Here is a 19,696-nt window from a genome sequence, read left to right as displayed (position 1 = left end):
TCTAAATACACAGTATCAATATATGGGTGTGGAGGGGGTGGTTAAGGCATACTGTAAATATATCAATTTAGCACAGAAATATGGGCACTTTCAGTAAGCAAAATAATGAAAATCCATTTTAAATCATTTGAAAAACAAAATAATTGCACTGTAGCCCGTCTAGAAGAACTATTAAAATATATATATGCCTGGACTCAAACTGTTTAGTCATATCCCTAAACATACACTATGGAGATGTCACAAGAATTTTTCACCTTATGACAAATAGTAAATCAAAACATGTTTGCTTTGAAGTTTTATCAATTAACTAAATAGCGGCAAGTTGTGAGAGGAAAATTGGCAATTATCCTTAAAAAGGACAAGAAAGAGAAAAGAAAGATGCAAACAGTATGTTATGTTTCTGCTGGTAAGAAATTTGCCAACATCCTTGAAGTGTTGGAAAGAGGGCATCAGCTGTACTATTTCAAACAGAATCATTGATAATGGTTCCCAGTTTAAAATCAAGAGCTTAATACAATCCAGTAAGATAACAGATCAAAAGTAGAAAGCAGTCTGCATGCATTTGCTGTCAGCAGAGTTGGTATTTTCCAGTATCTTAGGGTCAAGCAGGTGACATGTACTGATTTGCAATGGGGTTTGTTTCTCATCTCAATGTACATTATTTGGTAGTTTCTGACAACTTAAAGACCATTACACATTTTATAGATTGGGGTAAAAATTAAATTATTCTGTACAAAAAATTACGTGTACTTTTCCCAATGCGTATTGCTGGAAGTCAGAATATTTCTTGACTCAGATATCCTGCTTCAACCATCTCTAGATGTGGAAGCTACTAAGAATAAGGGCTTAACCTTCATTTTTTGGCAGTGTCAGTTTTGGTGCATTTCCTGACTGAAAGCCACAGCTTACAGTAACTGATAAAGGGAAAATAGAGGTCAGAATCCCAGTGTTGGTGTAGAAACAGACCATTTAGCCCATCAAGTCCACACCAACGAATGGAAGAGCATCCCACCCAGACTCACCTAATCTTTCCTTGGGCAAATCTAGCTAGCCTACACATCTCTGGACACTATGGGTAATTTACCACAGCCAATCCCACCCGACCTGCACATCTTTGGACTTTAGAAGAAAACCAGAGCACCTGGAGCAAACCCACAAAGACATGGGGAGAATGTGCAAACTCTACACAGACAGTCACCCAAAGCTGGGTGCCTGGGCCGTGGGTCAGCAATGCTAACCACTGAGCCATCATACCACCGTCGGAGCCAATCAAATAGCTTTTGGCAGGTAGAAAGCCTTCATTATCAACAGCTGGTCACCGCTCTACAGAACAATCAGCAACTTGCAACCTATCAAAATCTCCCCCCGCCCCTGGTTCCAGCTCATCTATAATAACTTCTCCCACTGCTTGAACTAAAAGCAGTGTAAATACCACTTACAATAATCGTCAGTTAACTTTTGAAAAGTACATAATCTATTCCATAGACCTTAGTTTTCAAAATAGGTTTTTCCTCTTGTCAGTCCACAATCAAAAATATAGAAAAGGGAGAAGGTATAATCTCTTACACCTTACCCCAGCAGGAATCTCACCCCAACTCAGAAAGATGCAGCACATTGCTCCCAACATCAAGGCAGGTTGTACCATACCTCTCACATGATACTGCCAAGATTTCTCCCCATTATTTACATCTTTCAAGTTCCCGATAAGACTCCACCCTAAATCTAAGACCATAAGGCAGAGGACCGTAAGTAGGCCATTCAGCCATTGAGTCTGATCTAATAATCCTCAAGTCCATTTTCCTGCCTTTTCCCCTAACTATTGTTAACTTTACCTGATTAAAAGTCGGTCTGTTTCAACCTGGAATATACTTAATGACACTCCCTCGACAACCCTCTTTTTTTCCTTAATTCAGGGGATGAGGGTATCACTGACTAGGCCAGCATTTAATGCACATTCCTAATTGCCCAGATTGCAGTTAAGAATTGACATATGTGGGTCTGGAGTTGCATGAAGGCCAGACCCGATAAGGAGGGCAGTTTCCTTCCCTAAAGGTCATTAGTGAAACAGATGGGATTTTTCAACAATCTACAATGGGTCATCATTAGAGTCTTAAATCAAGATTTTTATTGAATTCAAATTTCACCATCACCAGGGTGGGATTCGAACCCAGGTCCCCAGAATATCACCGGGACCTCTGAATTAACAGTCCACTGATAATCGCTATCGCGGTCTGTAGAAATGTACAGCATGGAAACAGACCTTTCGGTCCAACCTGTCCACCCCGACCAGATATCCCAACCAAATCTAGTCCCACCTGCCAGCACCTGGCGCATATCTCTCCAAACCCTTCCTATTCATATACCCATCCAAATGCCTCTTAAAATGTTGCAATTGTACCAGCCTCCACCACTTCCTCTGGCAACTCATTCCATACACTTATTACCCTCTGCATGAAAAAGTTGCCCCTTAGGTCTCTTTTATATCTTTCCCCTCTCACCTGAAATCTATGCCCTCTAGTTCTGGACTCCCCGATTCCAGGGAAAAGATTTTGTCTATTTATCCTCTCCATGCCCCTCATAATTTTGTAAACCTCTATAAAGGTCACACCCCAGCCTCCGCCGCTCCGGGGAAAACAGCCCCAACCTGTTCAGTTTCTCCCCATAGCTCAAATCCTCCAACCCTGGCAAAATCCTTGTAAATCTTTTCTGAACCCTTTTAAGTTTCACAACCTTTTTCCGATAGGAAGGAGACCAGAACTGCACACAATATTCCAACAGTGGCCTAACCAATGACCAGTACAGCCGCAACATGACCTCCCAACTCCTGTACTCAATACTCTGACCAATAAAGGAAAGCATACCAAATGCCTTCTTCACTATTCTATCTACCTGCAACTCCACTTTCAAGGAGCTATGAACCTGCACTCCAAGGTCTCTTTGTTCAGCAACACTCTCTTGGACCTGACCATTAAGCGTATAAGTACTGCTAAGATTTGCTTTCCCAAAATGCAGCACCTCACATTTATCTGAATTAAACTCCACCTGCCACTTCTCAGCCCATTGGCCCATCTGGTCCAGATCCTGTTGTAATCTGAGGTAACCCTCTTCACTGTCCACTACACCTCCAATTTTGGTGTCATGTGCAAACTTACTAACTGTACCTCTTATGCTCGCATTCAAATCATTTATGTAAATGACAAAAAGTGGAGGACCCAACACCGATCCTTGTGGCACTCCACTGGTCACAGGACTCCAGTCTGAAAAACAAAATATGTAGTCTCACATTTCCCCAAATTGTATTCCATCTGCCAAGGATTTTCCTACACATTTAATCTGTTCATATCTCTCTACAGACATTCTGTGTTGTCCTCCCTATATGCATTCCTACCTATTTTTGTGTCATCCGCAAACTTAATCATTGTACATTTTTCATTCAAGTCTTTTGTATAAATTGTGAATAACTGTGGCCCCAGGACTACTTACAGATTGCCATCCTGAAAATGCTGCCGAACTCCAACTCTCAGTCTTCTAATTAGCCAATCCTCTATGTGAAATATTACTGTTTCCAACACTATTGGCCCTTATTAAGTAGTTTAAGCATCACACAAGGTAATCTTAAATTACAAATATCATGGATGCACTTCCTGCCAAACATTTTAAACTAGTTAGTATTCTTGATCAATATTTGAAAAAGACAGAAGAGATTTTCTTGACACTTGCCTTCCTAAACAACATAACTTTAGCATTCACTGTAAAAGTTAATTTAGCGTTTGAAGTAATTTTCATTCTCTAAGAACAATCTGTAAAGAAATATTAATGTATAGAATAAAGGCAGAAAATGTTAGAAACCTTGGGCTGAATCTTACCAGAAATTAGCAAAGGGTTATTTTGTGAGTTCCATGGAGGGGTTTTCTCCACAGGCTGAGGATGTTTGTTCATGATTTTACCCCAACTTCACCTCACTAGTCAGGTATCACTCCCTTATGGAGCCCCACCCATCTGACACTAGCCTGGTTTTTCCATTTGCCATATGAGGAAGCACTCACCAGCACTGGTTCAAGTAATCACAGGATATCCCAGTGCTGTATTTAAAAAGCCATTATGCATCTGGTCAAGCATCGGCACTCTGGAGCAGCCCTTCATGGTTCATTTATTTTGCCCCTGGCATGGCAGACCGTGAGAAATTAGCACTTTGCAGTTAGAGACCTGGTGGTTCTGGGGGACCGATTAGTGCTGAAAACGGCCATCCTCTTTCCCAGCAGCAGGATTAGGAGACCACATCACCAAACGCTACCAGGCAGGTCAATGCCATCACAACGATTCGGAAAGCTTTCTGTGGCATAAGTGCCACACCTTTTCTCTGCTACCTGACATTGTATCTCTGCTAGTGCACTGAAAACCCACCAAGGATCAGGTCTAACATACTGTTCAATTCAATATCTCTACTCACTCATTCTCACCTGTACAATCCCTCACAACTATTAACACATGCGGCTCTACTCACTCACTCAGGACACCTCACAATCTGCCCCAGCTGTAATAAATGTCCCAGCTACTTGCATCTCACTCACTTCGTCTCATTCCAGGAAAAGATGACGTACAATAAAACAGAAAGGAAATATTTTGGAAATTTGAGCATAACTTACAAATCAGATTCTGTTCATTAGTACCAGAATTTCCTCCGTCCTTTGTGCTTTCACTTACTCTCCACCGTTTCAACGTCTTAAGATTTCAGGAATTCCAGGTTTTTGTCTGTCTAAATTTAAATAACATGGTTTCCAGATACTTGGCTGATTCCAAACTTTCTTCAACAGATGTAGGGGATTTGATGGCCAAACGTTATTTTCGCTCGACTATTAATCCTGAATCTCAGCTAGTGTTCTGGGCACCTGGGTTCAATTCCTGCCATAGCAGATGGTGCAAAATGAATTAAATAAAACAGATCTGGAATTAAGAACCTACTGATGACCATGAAACCATTGTCAGAAAACCCATTCAGATCATGAATGTCCCTCAGGATGTGTTAACTCTCAACTACCTTCTGGAATGACCAAACAAGCCCCTCAGTTGCATCAATCACTACAAAGTTTTCACAAAAGAAATGAAATTGGACAGATCACATGGCATTGATCTAGCCAGCGGAAAAGGCAACAGCAGAAACAGCCCCATCAACCCTGCAAAGTCTTTCTCACTGCGGCTAGTGCTGCAATTGGAAGAACTTTCTCACAGTCTAATCAAGCGACAGCCTGAAATGGTCATAATTACAGAAAGATACCTAATAAACAATATCCCAGATATCATCATCACCAACCCTGCATCTGTCCTGTATAACCGGCAAGACAGACCTAAGAGAGATTGGCAGCACAGTGTCACACAGTCAGCAGGGAGTTATCCTGGCAGTTCTCCACATTGATTTTGGACCCCAAGAAGTCTCATGTGGCTTCAAGTTAAACATGGGCAAGGAAACCTCCGACTGATTACCAAGTAATGTCCTCACTGAATGGTGAATCAGAACTCCTCCATCTTGACCAACTCTTGAAGAAAGCACCGAGAGTGTCAAGGGTGCAAAATGTACCCTGGGTGGGGGATTTCAATCTCCACCACCAAGAGTGGCTTGGAAGCAGTACTACTGATCAGATTGGTCCTAAAAGTTACAGCTGCTAGACTGGGCCTGTGGCAAGCGGTGAGGAAAAACCATACTTGATCTCATCTTTACCGACCTGCTGACTGCAGATGATCTGTCCTCAACAATAAAGCTAAGTGTGACCACAGCACAGTCCTTATGAGACCAAGTCCCACGTCCCACCTTCATTGTGTTGTGTGGCACAATCACCGTGTTAAATGGGACAGATTTTGAACAAATCTAGCAAACCAAGCCTGGGCTTCCATGAGGTGCTGTGGGCCATCAATAGCAGCAGAACTGTACTCCAGCACAATCTGCAACCACATGGCCTGGCATATCCCTCACTCAAACATTACCAACAAGCCAGTGTATCAACCATGGTTCAATGGAGAGTGCAGGAGGGAACACCTGGAGCAGCACCAGACACACCTAAAAATGAGGTATCAACCTGGTGAATCTACCAAACAGGACTACTTGCATGACAAACAGCATAAGCAGCAAGTTATTAACAGAGCTTAGTAATCCAAATATGAATGGATCAGATCTAAGCTCAGCAATTCTACCACATGCAATTGAGAATGGTGGTGGATAATTAAACAACTCACAGGAGGAGGCAACTTCACAAATATCCCCATTGTCAATGGAAAAGCCCAATACATCATGCAAAAAAAAAAAGGCTTCAGCTGAATTCACAGCAAGTTTCAGCCAAAAGTGTCAAGTGGATGATCCATCTTGATCTTCTCCAGTGCTTCCCAGCAACACAGATACCAGTCTTCAGCCAATTTGAATCACCCCACTTGATATCAAGACCTGGTTGCAGACACTGAACACTGTAAAAGCTATGGGCCCTGACAACTTTCTGGCAATAGTACTTAAGTTTAGTCTCTCGAAGTTGCCACACTCTTAGCCAAGCTCTTCCAATACAGTTAGAACACTGGCATCTGATGATGTGGAAAACTGCCCAGGAATGCCTGTAAACAAAAAGCAGGACAAAACCAACGAGCCAATTACCGCCCCAACAGTGTACTGTTGATCATCAGTAAAGTTATGGAAGGTGTCATCAACAGTGCTATCAAGCAGCATCTGCTCAGCAATAACCTGCTCAATGACACCAAGTTTGGGTTCCATCAGGGCCACTCAGCTCCCGACTTCATTACAGCCTTGGTTCAAACATGGACAAAAGAGCTAAATTCCAGAGGTGAGGTGTGAGTGACAGCCCTTGACATCATGGCTGCATTTGATTAAGTGTGGCATTAAGGAGTCCTGGCAAAACTTGAATCAATGTATATCAGGAGCAAAGTGTCTTCTGGTTGGAGTTACATCTGGCATGTACGAAGATGGCTATGGTTGTTGGAGGTCAATTATCTCAGCTCCAGAATATCTCTGTAGGAGTTCCTCAGGCTCATGTTCTAGGCTCAAACATCTTCAGCTGCTTCATTAATGATCTTCGCTCTATCATAAGGTAAGAAGTGGGGATGTTTGCCAATGATTGCACAATGTTCAGCACCATTCGTGACTCCTTAGATACCAAAGCAGTCCATGTTCAAATACAACAGACCTGGACAACATCCAGTTTTGAGCTGACAGGAGGCAGGTGACATTCCCGCCACACGTGCCAGGCAATGACCATCTCCAATAAAAGACAATCTAACACCCACTCCTTAACATTCAATGGTGTTACCTTCACTGAATCCTTCACTATCAACATCCTTGGGGATACTGTTGACCAGAAATTCAACTGGACTCACCACATAAACACAGTGGCTACAAGAGCAGGTCAGAGGATGGTAACTCTGTGACAAGTAACTCACTCCTGACTTCCTAAAATCTATCCATCATCTATGAGGCACAGGTCGGGAGTGTGACGGATTCTTCCCCATATACTTGGGTCCAGCTCCGACAATTCTCACAAAGTTAGACACCCTGTGGGACAAAGCAATCCACTTGATTGGCCCCAAATCCATAAGCATTCACTCCCTCCACCACTGATGCTCAATAACAGAAATGTGTATTATCCACAAGGCAAGATGCAAAATTCACAAAAAAATCCCTCAAGAAGGACAAGCCAAGGAACTATAGACCAGTGAGCCTGACATCGGTGGTGGGCAAGTTGTTGGAGGGAATCCTGAGGGACAGGATGTACATGTATATGGAAAGGCAAGGACTGATTAGGGATAGTTAACATGGCTGTGTGTGTGTGTGTGGGAAATCATGTCTCAAGCTTGATAGAGATTTTTGAAGAAGTAACAAAAAGGATTGACAAGGTCAGAGTGGTAGATGTGATCTATATGGATCTCAGTAAGGCGTTTGACAAGGTTCCCCATGGGAGACTGGTTAGCAAGGTTAGATCTGACAGAATACAGGGAGAACTAACCAATTGGATACAGAACTGGCTCAAAGATAGAAGACAGAGGGTGGTGGTGGAGGGTTGTTTTTCAGACTGGAGGCCTGTGACCAGTGGAGTGCCACAAGGATCGGTGCTGGGTCCTCTACGTTTTGTCATTTATATAAATAATTTGAATGCGAGCATAAAAGGTATAGAGTCATAGAGATGTACAGCATGGAAACAGACCCTTTGGTCCAACCCGTCCATGCTGACCAGCTATCCCAACCCAATCTCGTCCACCTGCCAGCACCTGGCCCATATCCCTCCAAACCCTTCCTATTCACATACCCATCCAAATGCCTTTTAAATGTTGCAATTTTACCAGCCTCCACCATATCCTCTGGCAGCTCATTCCATACACATACCACCTGCTGTGTGGAAAAAGTTGCCCCGTAGGTCTCTTTTTATATCTTTTCCCTCTCACCCTAAACCTATGCCCTCTCGTTCTGGACTCCCCAACACCAGGGAAAAGACTTTGCCTATTTATCCCAGCCATGCCCCTCATAATTTTGTAAACCTCGAAAAGGTCACCCCTTTCTTTATCAGTTCTTCACATGATGTCTATTAACTGATCTCTGCCATGAACAACATGCACATTTCAATATTTATCATAATTATGCAATTTCTTTGTAGAAAAGAATCTCAATGAATGGATCAGATGAATGCATTACATCCATGTTAACTGGTTCAATGAGAAGACCATGATACAATTACACAAGTAACATGTCCATTTCAATTAGTAATTATTTCTGATTGAGCACAGGTCTGTAATAAAGTAGCACCTTGGGTACAAGATCTGGACTTACATCAGTTAGTCACTAATTTATGATGAAGGAAGCTAGAGTCAAATCAATGTCAAGTAATTTATCAATGTGGCAACGATATAGAAGCAGTTTCTCTCTTGTTTTTAGAAGGAAGGAATTACACATGAATGACCTAATCATCAGAAAATTTCTTAAATCTTCAACCATTATCCCGATTAAACATCAGCATATTTCAGAAAATGAAGGAAATACAGGGCAGAGTCCCCTCATAGCAAGCTCTGTGTCTCAGAGAAATATTAATTGTGAAAAGCTGTACAGGTTAGCTTTCACAGGACTGTCGAAACAAAAGACCCACTCAATCTGGGTGCAAGTCTTCTCCTGTGTACTGTTTCATAACCAGTTATGTAGTGAAGCTGATGTAAGACATAAGACCCATGACCAAGTCATGAGGGCAGCTTGAGGAAAATCAATGTATTCACATACAATGGGGAGATAAATATACAGGATTTTTTCAGCATGGATATTTGAAATCTTTTTGAAATAGTGGAAATGAAATGCAATATAAACAAAAGCCTTGAAACAAATGACTACAACATTTCACATTCAGCTTAAACGAACACATGCAGAGAGGGAACATTTGAATCAAAACATGACAGAAGCCTACAAACACTAAAGGTCCAGTGAATAGAACAGTTTACAAGCACAGTTAAATTACTGAGCATGATGCCTATTTTCCTGTGATGAAAGGCATGACTTTATTAAACTCCATTCATTTTCACTGCCTCATTACACAATTTAATTACATATATAGAGTGAAGTAAACGTGCATGTAAAATCACATCTCACAAAATAAAAGAAAATGCTATGGAATTGCAGAACATATTAAAAACCTTATTTTGAGACTCTAACTTGGCATACTCCACCAGCATTGGCATTTTATGGCTTTTGTAATGGTCCCGTTGTGTCTGATCAGCTATTCTTGGCTCATTGGGAAGAAAACTACTGGCCCACACCTGAAAGATAGAAAAAATAATTCTGGTGAAAATGACCAAACATAGATAAAACTGTAAATGTGAGCTTGTGAACATATCTGAAGACCAAATGTAACTGGCCAATGACCAACAATATTTGATCCTTCATAAAAGTACACAACTGTTGAAAAGCTAAATTTTTCTCATGCATGTACCAAGACAGGTATTGAGCATTCAGAAGAGAAATAAGAGCTGATTGGCAATCATGGTATCACAGACCGATGATTTACAAGCATCAGAAATCCAGCTATGGTGTTCAGTTCCCATTTTGTAAATTTACAATCAGATTTGCATATAAGAGAGACTAACAAGACCCTGACATCTCGTGAAACATTAACTGCAAGCAACTGACACCAAATAGACTACTTAGCTATTTGTCTATGTAAAGTTGCGCTATCTGTATAAAGTAAGTTAAAACAGCAGTAAGAGGGGTGAAATAATACATCTTAAGAAAGATCAGAACATCCCTTTAAGGAAATAACTTATTTCAAAACAAATCTTCCACTTTTTTTTGCTATGTATTTTCTTTCAACATCCTGTTCTATTTACTTTGATTGATTAAGTTTCTGTTCCACAGTTTCTATCTGCAGTAACTTAACACTAACCCCAAAAAGTTACACGTGGATCTGTTAAATTAAACCAGAGACTTTGAAGTAAGTAATTTTCTACATATGACAATATCCAGGTTGCACTATGGGTCTGCACTAACATGAAGATATCCAGGTGCATCTCTCTCACACACACACACACACACACTGTAAAGATCTGCATTTGATTTCAGAAGCCAAGAGTACAGGTTTCCTCGCATTCCTGTAACAGAGTTGCCCAACATCTTCTGCAGCAACAGATATAGTTGAAATACCATTCGCTGTTTCGCATGGAGGGAAATACAATAGGGAAGAATTGCAACTTTTGAGGTGGGGAGCTTGACTAACTTTCTTAACAAGTGCATTAGAATGTAATACATTTCTATTTGTTAATACCTGCAGGGTAATCTTTGCTCCTTTACTAATCTTAATGGAAGCTGGCATTTCAGACTTATCCTAGAGCAAAAATGAAGCCACCTAAACCCATCTGGGTACCATTCAATGTGCAGAGGGAGATGCAATAGCCAGTGGTATTATCACTGGACTCTTAATCCAGGAACTCAGCTAATGTTCTGGGAACTTGGGTTCAAATCCTGCCATAGCTGATGGTGGAATTTGAATCCAATAAAAATCTGGAATTAATAGTTTAATGATGACCATGAAACCATTGGTGATTGTCAGGAAAATATCCTTCTGGTTCACTATTGGATTCATTGGTTTACGGAAGGAATCTGTCAGGCTTATATGTGACTCCAGACCCACAGCAATGTAATTGACTCTCAACTGTCCTCTGTGCAATTAGAGATGGGCAATAAATGCTGGCCCAGCCAGTGATGCCCTCATCCCATGAACAAATAAAAAAAATGGTAAATACCTTGTTGACTGTGTTGGAGTAGCTGAAAAACATGAAGACTCAACTTTTTACAAGTGTGGTTAGGGTAGTGACCAGCTTTCAGAACTGGTAACTAAACCATGCCCAAAGTCAGAGAAGAATACTTTGAAGGGGCCACGCAGCTGTAAAACCTCAGTTCCAAAACCTAAGGGCATTGGAGCTCATGGCCCCAATAGGATATAATGAACTTATCCAAGTCACTGACCCCGTAGAAATTAAAGCAGCCACAGCAGGGTGGATGAAGTTCTCTCAGTTCTGTGTCATTGGAGATCCATGTGGAATTCAGAAGCTGCACACCAATGAAAAAACTTTCCAGGCCTCTCTGATCACAGGATTAATCCTGGGGACTGGAGGATTGCAAATGTGACATGATACTTTCAGAAAGGGGCAAAGGATAACCCAGGAAACTACAGACCTGTCAGCTTGACATCAATAGTAAGAAAACTGATGAAGGCCATAAAACGGGATGACATAAATATGTATACTTAGAGAAAAATACGTTAATACACGATAGTCAACATGGCTTTGTCAAGAACAGGTCATGTCTGGCAAATTTGACTGAATTCTTTGATGAGGTAACATAGGCAGTGAATGGGACCAGTGCTGTGAATGTTGTATACTTGGACTTTCAGAAAAGATTTGGTACGGTGCCACATGTCAATTTGGTTAGCAAATTAGAAGTGTTTGGGATTTATAGGACCTTGACAGCACGGGTTAGAAGTTGGCTCAAAGATAGGAAACAGAGAGTATGTATAGATAAGCATTTAGAATCATAAAATCCCTACAGTGTGGAAACAGGGCATTCAGCCCATCAATTCCATACCAACTCTCCGAAGAACAGCACACCCAGACTTTCCCTCGCTACCCTATCCCTATAAGCCTGCATTTCCCATGCCTAATTCACCAAGCCTGCACATCCCTGGACACAATGAGCAATTTAGTACAGTCAGTGCAACTAACCTGCACATCTTCGGACTGTGGGAGGAAATCAATGCAAACACAGTAAGAGTATGCAAACTCGACAGACAGTCACGTGACAGCAGAATTGAATCCGGGCCCCGGCCCTCTGAGGCAGCAATGTTAACCGCTGACCAACTGGACTGGAGGCCCCAGGACTGGAGACAAACTGAAAGTGGTGTTCCCCAGGGATTGGTGTTGGGACCTTTCTTCTGATTTGTATAAAGATTTGGAGATGGATATGGAGGACAAAACCTCTAAATTTGCAGATGACACTAAACTAGGGAGAATAGAGAATTATGAATGATGCTGACCAACTTCAGAGGGACATTGACAGGTTGGCCAAATGGGCAGATATCTGACATATGAATCTCAATGCAGATAAATGTGAGGTAATATATTTTGGTTAAAGAAACATGGGAGAAAAACAAGCTCAACTTTGAGAGGAGTTCAGAAGGTGATTGGCCTTCGGGTTCATAAGTATAATTCTCTGAAGGTGGCCAGGCAAGTTGAAACAGTTATGAAGGCAGCTTATAGGTTCCTTGGGTTTATAAATAGAAGCATAGCGTATAAAAGCAGTGAAATGAATGCTACACCTCAACAAATCATTGGTCAGACCACATCTGGAGTATTGTCTTCAATTCTGGGCGCCTTATTTAAGGAAGGATTTTAAAGCCCTGGAGAGGAGATTTATTTGAAAGATACCAGGATTTGGAATAAAAGAAATAATGAGAAAAATTAGGCTTATTCTCCTTGGAGCAAAGAAGATTAAGATGTGGTCTTATTGACGTTTTCAAAATTATGAACAATTTTGACAGGGTCAAGAATATTCTGTTTCCACTAGTTGGTGTGTCAGTAACAAGAGGTCACAATTTCAAGATCATCAGCAAGAGAGCTAGGAGTGAGATGAGGAGAAACCCTTTACTCAGTTTTTAGGATTTAGAATGTACTGTCTCGGAAAATGGTCGTGGCAGATTCCATAGGAGGACTCAAAAGAGAGCTGGATATATATTTGAAAGTGGTGCAATTGCAGAGCTACTGAGATAGTGGTGGAGGAATGGATCAAATTGGGTTGCTCTTTTGAGAGCTGGGACAGATGTGATAGGTTGAATGGCCTCCTTCTGTACTGTAAATTCTATGATTCTAAAGGTCCATAAGGCAGGTATCTGAGGCATCAACAACAAAACTATAACAAAGGTTAATTACAGCCAAATGGACACTGAGGTAATATTTTGAAGAGAAAGTACACTTGCAAAATTAAGTTTAGAGATTCAATAAGTAGTTCATGAACAAATTCCTTCTTTGGGAATATTTAATAACCATGTTTTTTGAAGAGCAGACTAAACAGCACACCAATTGATTCTGTATTGTGTTTGATATTTCATTTACATATTTCATTTCTCCAAGTATTCTTCAGCTCCCGTGTATCTCCACGGTCTCGTTCCTCTCAATCTTCATGACAACCTCCAGTCCAACACTAAATAACCCAAATCTTTGATGCAAGTTTCTTGTGCTTCTCCTTCCTCTCTTTAGTAAATATATAGCCGATAGACACCATGCTCTAGAAATTCCAGTCTAAAGCCACCCACCTTCCTTCTCTTCTTCACAATCTCCTTAACTTCTGACACATCTTCAGTTGCCCCCATCTAACTTTGTATTCCCGGGCTTGAGGTCTATTTTCTCCACATTTCTGAAGTGCCTATGAGCTTCGTCTATGTTCCATGTGCAATATGAATGCAGATGACTACACTGTAAGGGCATTGTATCCCTTTTTACCCACATCCAAATGATTCTGCATCTTTGGTTTCTAATAGGACATTCCACACTCTCAGAACCTTTTATGCTAAGTTAATTATTTTGGTATTTGCTCTTATTCCACTTGTTTCTAATTTTAACATTTGAGTTTCCACGATCTGGGTTCCCTTGCCAGGAGGATGCATCATTCTCATTACCTGGTCTGCCCACAGGATCTCCTTTTTGTAGTTGTAAATGGCTACAGATAATGGGAATTCCAACAGAAGTTTGAGTGTAGACATTTTCAGTCAACAATTACTAACAGATATATCACACAGGCTCCCTCTGGTGTGTGAATAAAATCACCTATCATTCCTCTTTAAAATATAAAAGACATCCATATTTTTAAATTTATTTTTATTTATTTATGGGATATGGACATCATTAGCAAGATCAAAATTTATTGTCTGTCCCTTGTGGCCTCTGTAAAGGTGCTTATTATTAATTACCCCAACCCTGCTCACCAAGGATTATAAAACTCTACCCAAGATGTAGCAAAAATACATTTATTGTCAAATTCAAATTGTTTGGAACTGATGGTCTGAGACTTTGTCTTTGAACTACTGTATTTCTTGCGCAGATAATAAACATACATGAACTTATAAACAAGGATGAAATAAATTAAGTAGAATACAGACTATTTTGTTCATTTATTGTTTTGAATTGCAGAAACCCATTTCTGGTAAGTAATTAGAACATAGAACTGTACAGCACATGAACAGGTCCTTTAGCCCACAACGTCATGATGCCCATGACGCCAAATTAAACTAATCCCTTCTGCCTGTCATTCTCTCATATCTCTCCATTCCTTGCATATTCATGTGCTTACCTAAAAGTCCCTGAAATGCCCCTACCAGCACCTTCCAGAGTCCTACCACTCTGTCCGTAAAAACTTGCCCCTCACATCTCCTTGAACTTGCCCCTCAACTTAAATGCAATTCTCCTAGTATTAGAAACAGTTAAATGATTTCCCACAATCAAGTTTACCTTACAGCTTGCTCACTTTTAATGGAGATATTTGCATGATATGGCAGATACTATGTTGCAGTAGTAGCATTCCCACTTCTGGGTACCACCTCAAAGACTTAATGAATTTGGACATTGACAATTAATCTGCGAGGTGACAATCCTTCTCACATGCCTATAGCAGGCAGTAAAATCACAAATATCTCCTGGTTATCTAGAACCATCTGATAGCTGCAACACAGCAGCTTTAACACATTAAAAATTCCATGTGCAAGTTCTTCCCACAAGCAAGCATGCTCCAAGGGATTACCAAATACACATAAACTTACACAATATTTCTGTTCAGAAATTCTACATTCGCTACATTTGTTTATCCTGTTCTACACCTTTATGTTGCACTTATGTTTCTCCAAGATGCTTTTGGAATACAATAAATTTTAGTGCAGCACAGGAACAGGCCCTTTCGCTTACCATGTGAATACCGACTGTAATGCGATTTTAAGCTAATCCCACTGTCTGCACCGGATCCATATCACTATCTACTGCTTGTTCATGTGCCTGTCTAAATGTTTCTATTGTATGGTTACTATTCTATTGTTGTTTTTCTCACCATCTCTAAAGTAAACAGTCAATATGCAGTGCACAATATTTACAGAGAACAGTAATTTCTTAAATGGAAAATCACTCTTCCCTTTCCAGTATGCCTGCAAGCAATGGGATCATACTGCCACCTGGTGTTTAAAACTACAAACTGTACATAAAGGAAGATCAAACAAAAATGGAAATTGCTGGTGAAACTCAGCAGGTCTGGTAGCATTCATGGGAAGACTGCAGAGGTAACATTGAGTCCAGTGACCCTTCATCAGAACTGTCAGGAACTAGGGAAAAAGTGATATATACTGATGAGAAATTTGGAAGGGGAGGGAGAGAACATGTGGACAGTTAGGTAGAGGTAGACAGATAGAGAGAGAAGAAAGAGATAGGTAAACAAGGAGATCATGGATAGCAAGCCAAGACAGAAGAAAACAGCTGAATAAGTGATAACAAGAGCTAAGAGTAGAAGATATTTTGTCAACTGTAGTGAAAGCAATCCATACAATTTGATTATAGGTCCAGGAGTAGATGACTGTGCTAAAGCAAACCATATAATGACAGAATTGAGTGACCAGGTGGTCAACTAAGGTTCACTAGACTAATTCTGGAGACGGCAGTACTTTCCTTTGAGGAGGGATTGAAGAGACTGGGCCAGAATGCTCGGGAATTTAGAAAAATGAGAGGTGATCTCATAGAAACTAATTAAAAAGGAACAAACATGATGGAGCAGAAAGGATGTTTCCCTGACTGTGGGAATTAGAACCAGTGGAAACAGGAATAAGGAGCAAGTTACCAAGGATGAAAAGAAGAGGAATATTTTCACAGATAGACCAGGTTTCCCATTCTAAATTAGTCCCATTTGCCTGTATTTGGCCCAGATCCCATTAAGCCTTCCTGCTCATGTACCTGTTCAAGTGTCTTTGAATGTTATAACTGTACCTGCATCTACAACTTCCTCTGGCAGCTCATTCCACATACAAACCACTACCTGTGTGTAAAAGCTGCCCCTCACTTAGCAAGTGGTGAATCTTTGGAATTCTCTACCTCGGAGGGCTGTCGAAACTCAATCATTAAAATGTTTTGAGACAGAGGTCAATACATTTCTAGACATCAAGCCACAATTTGGGGTGGGGGTGGGGGGGAATGGGTTGTAGAATGGCACTGAGGTCCCTGATTTACAATGATCAAGGTGGTGAGTGGCCCCACCCATGATCCTATGTTCCTGAGCATTCAAGAATTGAGGCTGCAATTAAAAAAGTTGACCAACATTTTGGCAGGAATAAGCAGGGGCAGGGTACAGTTTGGCATTACTGTAATCAAAAATAAAATCTATCATTGCAACTGAAGTAGGTTACCCATCCCAGGTAACTCAGTACATTAAGGGGCTGCATCTCCTAACAACTTAAGGTGAAATCTGGAGATTGTACTGAAGTTATAATCAGACAGCCAGAGATATTAACAGGATGAGCTTTGTATCTTACATATTGCCATACGTAATATTCAAATCCTCTAGTATCACTCACAGAAAATGAACATGGAGAAAATTCACGCACAATATGAAAGTTTATAAAAACACGAGCAACACAGATAAGGCAAATAGCAAATGTCTTTTCCCCTAGAGTGGGGAAGTTCAAAATTAGGGGGCATATTTTTAAGGTGAGAGAAGAAAGACTGAAAAGGGACCTGAGGAGCAGCTTTTTTCACGCACAAGTGGATTTGTATGTGGAATGAACTGCCAGAGGAAGTGGTAGATACAGGTACAATTAGAACATTTAAAAGACATTTAGAAGATAGGTACATGAATAGGAAAGGTTTAAGAGGGTAACAGGCCAAATGCATGCAAGTGGGTCTAATTCAGTTTGGGAAACTTCATTAACAATGGACAAGTTGGATTGAAGGGTCTGTTTCCATGATTCTCTGACTGTATAAAGTTATGGGATTTTATTTGATCCTGAGCAGATAATTTATACTTTTGCTCTTCACAGCGCATCTGCAGCTCATACATATACTTATAACTTTTAAATTCAATTATTCCAAAGCTCTCCAAACCAATCTCTCAGCATCCACACTCCAAACATTTCATCTCATTCAAAGTGTGTCTGCTGTTACACAACTGTCAGCAAGTCCCATTAGCTATCATTCATATGCTCATTACCTGCCAGTCCTTACCCCGGTGGTGTTTACGTATCTACAAGATTCTCCACCCGATCTTTAATATTCTCGAATCCTGTAACCCTCCATAAATTCAGAATTCCTTTAATTCTGGTCTCCCCTGCATCCTTAAACATCCTTTGTTCTTCTGTTGATGTCCATATCTCAACCGTAAGCTCTTGATCTCGCTCCCTAAATCTTTCTAATTAGCGACAACTCTCCTATCATTTTGGACAAGGATTTGATCACTGGCCCTAATGTTTCCTTATGATACTTATAAGGAAATTCATGACACTTTCGTGAAGTGCACAGAACATTTTAAATCATAAATACAAGTTGGCTGAATGCCTTGTTTACATTGCAGTGATGAACAGCATTGATGAACACCACGGTGGCACAGTGATTAGCATTACTGCCTCACAGCACCAGAGACCCAGGTTCAATTCCTGCCTCAGGCGAATGACTGTGTGGAGTTTGCACGTTCTCCCCGTGTCTGCATGGGTTTCCTCTGGGTGCTCTGGTTTCCTCCCACAGTCCAAAGATGTGCAGGTTAGGTGAATTGGCCAAGCTAAATTGCCCGCAGTGTTAAGTGAAGGGGTAAACGCAGGGGTCTGGGTGGGTTGCTCTTCGGAGGGTCGGTGTGAACTTGTTGGGCCGAAGGGCCTATTTCTACACTGTGAGTAATCTAATGTAGGACACATTTTAAATTTTAAAAATTGGTTCAATTCCCACGCCTGCTGAGTTTACCATGAAGGGCTCTCCTTCTAAACCTTACCTCTCACTTGAGGCATGGTGACCCTCTGGTAAAACCATCACCAGTCATCACTCTCTCTCTAATGAGAGAGAAGTCCAATGGCCCAGTAGGACTATGGCGACCTTACGTTTACTAGTATTTATAAATAAAACTTGTTGCTAAAAAATTCATTGAGATAGAATGAAAAAGAGAGAGACGTGGATCCATTAAGAATGGATGAAGGTAAGGCTGCTGTGAATAATAAAGAAATGGTAGACTTATTAAGTACTCATCAGATCACAGTTGTAGAAAACTGAACTTGCACCTATTTACTGTTTCATTCAGAAATGTTACAGTCAAATGCTGTGTTCATGTAATAGTGTTGGCAGCAAGGCTACACAGGCTACATCAATCAGCCCTGCAGGCTATAAACAGTGTGGCTGAAGCAGCTTTCTTCATTGACAGCTTTAACTAATGTCATGCAGGTACTGGCCCCACAGCTAATTCTGCTTAGATACTACATGAACAAATGTCTCTCCAAAATCTATGCACCTAGATTTTCCTTAAAATATGCTTACAATTATTCTCTTGCAAAAAATTAACTAACATCTGGTAAACACTCAAAGATGTCAACATATTATATTCGTTCTCAACGTCAAGCACTCTTGGGTCAGGCACCAATTAAAAACAGGGTCATGTTTTCTACAACTTCACCAATGGCAAGTGATTAAAGATGCTGCCTGGTTTAGATTAGCAAGTCCCCAATCTAATTCCCAAGCTCTGCTGGAACATTAATCACCCCCAGTGACTAGATAGGCAGGAATAAGAAAGAGCTCTAAACATTGGTCTTAAGATGCACTATAAATGTATTTTAAAAAGCTAAACAGAGAGCAGGTGCTCTTTAATTTCCAGCACCGTGATTTTTGCTGCCTTTGCAAGACACACAGTTTTGGATTGTAGGCCAAAACCGACTTGTTAAAGCCACCAAGGCAATTTCAGGTAGGATTGCTACTCCTGCAAAGGGGATTTCTTATCAGTGTAAGACGGATTCCTGAAATGAAAGTACATCATGCTGACCCATAGTACCCTCTTGTCCTACTGAGGAGTTCATACTGAAGTTTAGCAATTTACATTCATTTGAAATGTCTTAATATAATTAGGACAAATGATTTTTCACTCTGCAATGTCCCTTGATACATCCTAAAAATAACTATAATT

General features: G+C 40.7%; 1 protein-coding gene and 1 long non-coding RNA gene across 5 annotated transcripts in view; one reads left to right on the top strand and one right to left on the bottom strand.

Moving 5' to 3' along the window:
- Positions 1-19,696, bottom strand: part of galt (galactose-1-phosphate uridylyltransferase) — a 72,981-nt gene that overhangs the window by 15,439 nt on the left and 37,846 nt on the right. For all 4 annotated transcript variants that reach the window (XM_043682609.2, XM_087990208.1, XM_043682694.2 and 1 more), the window contains exon 7: positions 9,664-9,786. In XM_043682609.2, the coding sequence (XP_043538544.2) occupies positions 9,664-9,786 (123 nt within the window). The remainder of the gene's footprint in view (positions 1-9,663; positions 9,787-19,696) is intronic.
- The window catches only part of LOC148152201 (uncharacterized), a 186,489-nt gene that overhangs the window by 153,155 nt on the left and 13,638 nt on the right, over positions 1-19,696 (top strand). The window lies entirely within an intron of this gene.

This window comes from Chiloscyllium plagiosum, unplaced genomic scaffold (assembly GCF_037043375.1).
Source record: "Chiloscyllium plagiosum isolate Xiang-an unplaced genomic scaffold, Cpla_swu_hap1 HiC_scaffold_1, whole genome shotgun sequence".
Classification (NCBI taxonomy): Eukaryota; Metazoa; Chordata; class Chondrichthyes; order Orectolobiformes; family Hemiscylliidae; genus Chiloscyllium; species Chiloscyllium plagiosum.
This window is presented reverse-complemented; position numbering and strand designations above follow the sequence as displayed.